Source organism: Dipodomys ordii, unplaced genomic scaffold (genome assembly GCF_000151885.1).
Source record: "Dipodomys ordii isolate 6190 unplaced genomic scaffold, Dord_2.0 Scaffold397, whole genome shotgun sequence".
Lineage (NCBI taxonomy): Eukaryota > Metazoa > Chordata > Mammalia > Rodentia > Heteromyidae > Dipodomys > Dipodomys ordii.
The window spans coordinates 38,882-45,675 of NW_012267613.1; the positions used below are offsets into that span (position 1 = coordinate 38,882).

The following is a 6,794-nucleotide window of genomic DNA, read 5'->3' on the forward strand; positions in this document are numbered from 1 at the left end:
ACTTTCTATAGTTGTATGTGAGGCTCAAGGGTGAATTTTAATTCTCATACCCATTTCTTGATTTTATCTGGATGATCTTTAGAAAATCCTCACCTATAATTGTATTGAGGACTATCTCAAAATCTACTTAAATAGAGTTAAATGCTTGGATAGTATGTTAATATACCACATTTTACAATTGTTATGTCAAATTAATGATTTGATCCCTTCATCATTGCATTACAAACTTGTCATCTTTGGTTGCTTTGATTAAAGTCTAGTAGATGGGATATGTTATGGATACTTTTCCTTTCCTTTGGCTTTCATTTACATGAACTGCTTTATTCCATTCCTTTTTGTCTTTTCATTTATTGATTATTGCTATTACAAAGATTATGTATTTATATATGTAAGATAAAGAGTACATTTTTGAACAATGTTACCCCTTCCCTCACTATTTTTTACTTCCATCCTCTGCTACCAGTTCTATAGTCTATTTTCAACACAGTGTCTAATGTGTAGCACTGCTGCAATTGGTCACCCTTTGTTCCACCCTTTCTGTGGCCATATGCCCTCCCACAGACAAAAGAACAAACTGATAAAAAGTAAACCAAAAACAGCAATAATGAAGAAAAACCTCCTCTTTGCATTTCTTAGAGTTGATTTTGATAAATAGTATCTTATATGATCAGATGCATATAGGTATTGTGCCTTGCCTTTGTGTTCTTTTCCTAAGAATATTCTCCTTTTGATTTGCATATCACAAATGTGCAAAAATTAAATGTATTAAAAATACGAAGACATCCCTGTGTAAAAAATAATAAGACAAATAAAACAAGGAAATGAACACAGTGGCACTACTGAGAAAAGTAAAACTCATGTACAATCCCAATAGTGATTTCTACAGAGAGCAATATTTCTGACAATTATAGATCAGAAAACATACGTAGGAGTTGGCACAAATTGAAGGACTTACTATTATTTTTGCTTTGTTTATAAAATCCCAACTTTGAAAAAAATATGCAATAATCTATAGAAATACCAAATGTTACTATTAAAACAAACAATAAATAGGAAAATGGAAAAAAAAAGTATTCTCCTTTGTTCTCACTCTGAGGAATGCCTAGAGACCTGTATAATTTATCATGCCTGGGTGTTTTTCTTTTGTTTTTTAACATTTAGTTTGTTTACTTAGATTCATAGGTACATTCTAGCTACTACACTCAGAGAAACCATGCAATATATGTTTCTCTTGGTCTGGCTTATTTTCCTTCCTTACAGTCATTGAGGGTCATTGATAGTCAATTGAGTTTCTTGGAATCAATAGACAGGAGATTTCATACATTCAGCCATTTTAACTCATTTTTTTAGGGGCTGAATTTTGGAGTTTTTACTGTAGATTGCAGAAGGCCAATTATGAAGATCTTCAGCCAGCCATGGTAACTCTTACTGGTAAAATTTCCTGCATTTCCATTCCCAGTCATCATTAACAGACCCCTTCTCACTACTAACATTATGTACCTTGTTCTTTTGGCTTATTAAAAATTCTTCCACACTTTTTCTCATTTTAGAGACTTCAGTGTTTATTAAGTGAATTGAATAATAGTTATTTTTGAAATTCAGATTATGAGTCTTCTGAGAAGAATATGTATTGGGTTGTTGTTAGGTGGAAAACTTTGTAGATGTTTATTAGGAGTGTTTGGAATATGGAATCATTTAGTTCAGAGGATTTTTTGTGAATCTTCTGGTTGGTAGACCTGTCCTTTGGTGAGAGTCTCCTAGTATTATTGTATTTGGATCTATGTTTCTCTGTAAGTCTGAGAGCATTTGCTTCACATACTTAGGTATTCCAATGTTTGGTGAGTATAAATTGATGATAGTGATATCCCCTTCTTGAATTGTTCCCTGTATCAATATATAGTGACCTACTTTGTAATTTTGTACTAATTTTAATGAGAAGTTTATTTTGTCAGATATCAAGATGTCAACCCCTGCCTTCTTGCCCCTGGGTGCAATTGCATGGAAGATCTTCCTCAGATATTCCTCAAACTCAGAGTTTGTTTGTATCTTTGACTGTGAGATGGGTCTCTTGGAGACAACAAATGGATAGTTTTTGTTTTCTGATTCACTCTGAAGTTCTTTTTTCTTTTGATTGGTCAACTGAGTCCATGTGTGTGGTTATTATAGAGCGATGCATTGTGTTTTCTATCACTTTATTGCTTTCCTGAGTTTTGCTTCTTTCCTTTTCTCCTGTGCTTACTAAATTGATCTTCTAGTGAGATATGTTTGATGTGGTTCCCTGATGTTGTTTTCTTTGGACTGTATTCCCCTCCTAACTTTTTTTGGTAGTGCTCAATTATTGTTTATGAATTCATTTAGTTTTTCTTTGTTATTAAAATTTTTCAGTTTCTCCATCGAATATTAATGATACCATCACTGGATATACCAGTCTGGGTTGGCAGTTATTACTTCTCAGGGCTTGAATGGTACTTTTCCAGGCTCTCCTTGCATTGAGGGTTTGTATAGAGAGTTCTGCAGTGATTCTGATTTTCTTTCTGTTATAGTGTAGCTCTTTCTTTTATTTTGCAGCATGTAAGATTATCTGTTTGTTATTCAAATCTAGTACTTTTACTATGATGTGCCTAGAAGTTGCTCCTCCTGTTTGCTAGGGGTTCTGTATGATTCTGATATGTAGGGGAGATTTTTTTCTTTTATGACAGGGGAAGTTTATGGTAATAAGCTTGTTGAATTAGTGTTGCATCCTTCTATTCTGGTATTCTTATACTTCATTGATCCAAAGTATACAAAGATTGAATTTCTTGGCATTGCTTTCATGTTCTTGGACTTCCCTTTGATAAGGTCTGAGTATTTTTTCCCAAATCTGAAAAATTTTTCTCCAGCAACTGCGTTTTGACTTCGGTTCCTAATATTCAATTTTCCGTCTCATTTATTCTATTAACTATGGATTCCATTGTGGTTTGCATGTTATAAATTGAACCATTTATGGTTTCTATATGGATTCTCAAAGTGTTAATTTCATCTTTAAACGAGATATGTACGGTGTCTATTCTTGAGAACATCACTTTTTCTAGGTCTTGAAAGTCTTTCGATATTTCTTCTTTGTATTCTTTGAATTGCTGACCTTTTTGTCGCCTTATTTCTTTGTTCTTTGGCAAATTCTTTCATCATCTGTTTAATTGATCATTTGTCCTACATTTCTTCTTTGCTCTCACTGGAGTTCTTTCCTGGGTTGCTGCTGGCTTTGGAATTGGTTTGCTGTCTTGACTGTTTATAAATCCTCTATTTTTCGCTGTGATTTTCATATGAGGATTCAGGTGTTATCAGAGTCAAATCCCAAGGTCTATTTTTTTTCATAGACAGGTGGCAGCCTTCACTTGGTCTTGGGTTAGTTCCCCTGATCCGTTTTCAGTGTGTGCTCTCAGCTCTGGGTTGGCTGAGAGGAACTTTACCCAATCTCTAGCAAAGAATGAGCCCGTTGAGTGCAGGATTCCGTAGTACTCTTCGTTTCAGAAGGGGTTGGTTTTCAATGGCTGCACTGGGTATGTTTTGTGTGTGTGTGTGTGTGTGCATGTGTGCCTTGCCCCTGGGTTGTTTCTCTTCTCTCCAGTGGCCGGTGCTTTGTTCTGCTGCTTGGGCTGCCTCATCTTATGCACGTGTGCATGTTCCACCTACTGTCTGCAACACTCACACAATTTGCATCTAAAAATGGGGGCCGGGATTTCAGAGGCACCTTCCAGGGGCCAGCTCCACCCAATGGGGGCATATTTATCTTGTTTTCTTACAGGAGCTGGAATGGAGTTGCACCAACTTAGCAGATCTGGTTGAGGGAGGGCCAGTCCTTTAGCCACTAACTGGTGTGGCACATACCTCGATTCCCTGGCTTGGCAGATTCTGTCATGGGAAGGGATGGATCCCCCTGGCTGGCAATTGTTGGCTGCTGCTGGTTCCCTGGCTTAGCCAATTCTGTTTTGGGGAGGGACCGTCCTCCTGCTGCTAGACATGGCTGGACCCACACACCTTGGTACCCCAGAAGGAAAGCCCTCCGCCAGCTGCTGCCCTGTGTGCAGTCCTGATAGCCAGAACTGTGGGCAGGATTGTGTCCCAGTACCCATCAAGTATGGATCCCTAACTGTGAGCAGGGTTGTGTCCCAGCTCCCACCAAGTATGGATCCCTTTGGCCTCCCACTCAATGTTAGTAGGTGGGGTAGGGGTGGTGGTGTGGTTTTGTCCTCTTTGTCCCCTTCAAGGGAGGTGTTCTTTCTTGTGTTGGGAATGAGGGGAGGGTCTAGTTCAAGCCCTGTGTGTCACTGCAAGCATTGGTCTCCCATAGGGGAGGTCCTTGGTAGGGTGTTCACTGATCCTGGGTTTGGTTATGGGCTGTCTGACAGTGCTGTGGGAGTTCTCTGGATCTGGGTATCACGGTGCCATGCCTCTGGTCTCAGGCTGTCTCTGTGCTGTCCAGGTTCCCATGTTATGGGCACAGCAGTCTGCTGCTGGTTCCTGAAATCCTGGGCGGTGGGCTGCTCTCAAGGCTTGGCAGTGCCAGGGCGCACTCTGGCGAGGGGTGGGGACGAGTTCTTCACGGATTTCCCTCTTTGGGTACACAGGCTATGAATGTTTTTTTTTTTCTCTTCTCTCCTTTGGTTCCTGTGGTTCTCTCTTGTTTATTGTTCATTGTCTGTCTCTTGGGGGTTTTGCATGTTAGGGTTCTCCTTCTTTTCAGTTGGAGAGAGTTAGGAGAGTGGGAGTGCTCTCATTTAAATTTTAATGACATTTTTCAGTTAATATTTTGATAGACTTTTAAAAATGTACATATGAAAACTGCAACTTCATTGTATTCTTCCCATCAGTCGTAATATTGGATATCCATGTATTATTGTAATTCCTAGATATATTTATAATTTTCTCTCTTCATAAGGGTAATGTGTATGATTTGCCTAACACATAGACAATGTCAGAACATTGTCAACTGACCTACGGTCAGTTTTCTCAGTTAGTTTTATGCATTTTCTAAATTTTATTTTCTTCAGGTAGTTGTACAAAGGAGCTGCCATTCAACAGAGTAGTTTATAAATACATTGCCTCTTGATCAATTTCATTCCTGTCAACATTCTCACCCACTTCTTTCACTTGTCCTAATTTTATTATTATGTATCAAATTATACTATTTCTATTCTCCATGGATTCTATTATACCTCAGTTAGTTCATGGATAAATGCTTTGCTACCACCTAGGTACATTCTAGTTCCCACTAATGATAGTAATTTTGCAACCTGGGCTTCTCTGAGTCTGCTATACTTCACTTACCATAATTCTAACCAAGTCTTTCTGTTTCTTTATGAATGCTTTAATGTTGTTATATATAATGGAAGAACAATTTGAGTGTGTAAACACAGCCCATTTTCTTGGTCCATTTTTCTATTGAGGGATGTCGTGGCTGCTTTAGATTACTATAAATAAAGCTACAATATACTTGCTTGTGATGGTAGCATTAGTGTATCCTTGCTTGTGCTCCATTGGATAAATGTCCTAAAGAGGAATTGCTGTGTCACAGGGGAATTCTATGTTTAGGTTTTGAGGCCCCTTGATACTACTTTCCAGACTGTTTGAGCAAATTTACATTTCCACCAAGCATATAATAAATTTCCCTTTGGCCACATCCTTGGCAGAACTTGTTATTGTTTTCTTGATAACTGCCATTCTAACTGGGGTGAGGTACAAAGGCTGTGTTGTATTGATTTGGATTTCCATTATGACCAGGGATAATGAACAGTTTTTCATGTGCCTATTGGGCAGTCTTATTTCTTCTTCTGAGAAATCCCTCTTGAAGTGATAAACTCATTTATTACTTTGGTTGTTGTTTCTTGAGGTCTAAGTATATTTTTTGAGCTTTATTTGTTGAGATTCTGGAATTTTCTGTAGAAAGTTTTTATTTGTTTCCAAAATCACTACATATCCCCTAATCTTTCCTGTAAAACCTTAATGGTTTCTGGCTTAACATTGAAATCTTTGATCCATTTTGAGTTGATATTGTGAAAAATCCTGTGTGGACATTTAGTTTCAGTTTTCTGCACATGCATGTCCAGTTTTACCAGCATCATGTTTTCAGGTTATAATTTTAGCTCCTTTCTTCCAACATCACATAGGTGTTCTTTGCATTCTTTTCTGGATCTTTTACTTATTCCACTGATTCTCTGGCCTACCACTTTTCTGATACAAACTATTATCATTACTATGGTGCTGTAATAGAGTTTGGAATTTGGTAACATTATTCATACAGCACTGTTCTGACTGTTAAGGCTATAATATCTAAAATATACTTAGAACTCAAAAAATTAAATCTCCTAACAACAAATCTCAGACAAACAGCCACCAATTAATAAGTGGGCTAAAGAAATAAAGAGAGACTTCTCTGAAGAAGAAATAATGGCCAAGAGACATATGAAGAAATGCTCAACTTCTCTAGCCATGGCAAAAATCAAGAACTCTAACAACAACAGATGTTGGAGGGGAAGTGGACAGAAGGGAACCTTACTTCATTGTTGGTGGGAATGTAAAGTTGTTCAAGCACTTTGGAAAGCAGTATGGAGGTTCCTCAAAAGACTTCACATAGAGCTCCCCTATGACCCAGAAATCCCAATTTCGGGCATTTAACCAAATGTTTACAAACAAGATCACACTGAAGCTACCAGCACAACTATGTTTATTGCACCATTATTTACCATAGCTAAGATATGGAACCAGTCCAGATGCCTCTCAGTAGATGAATGGATCAAGAAAATGTGGTATATATA

The 6,794-nt window shown here is 37.8% G+C and overlaps 1 protein-coding gene across 1 annotated transcript in view; it reads right to left on the reverse strand.

Moving 5' to 3' along the window:
• Positions 1–440: 440 nt before the first annotated feature.
• The window catches only part of LOC106001753 (vomeronasal type-2 receptor 116-like), a 38,355-nt gene continuing 32,001 nt past the window's right edge, over positions 441–6,794 (reverse strand). The window contains 2 exon segments of the mRNA XM_013036742.1: positions 441–574; positions 3,868–4,082. Coding sequence (XP_012892196.1) covers positions 441–574; positions 3,868–4,082 — 349 coding nt within the window.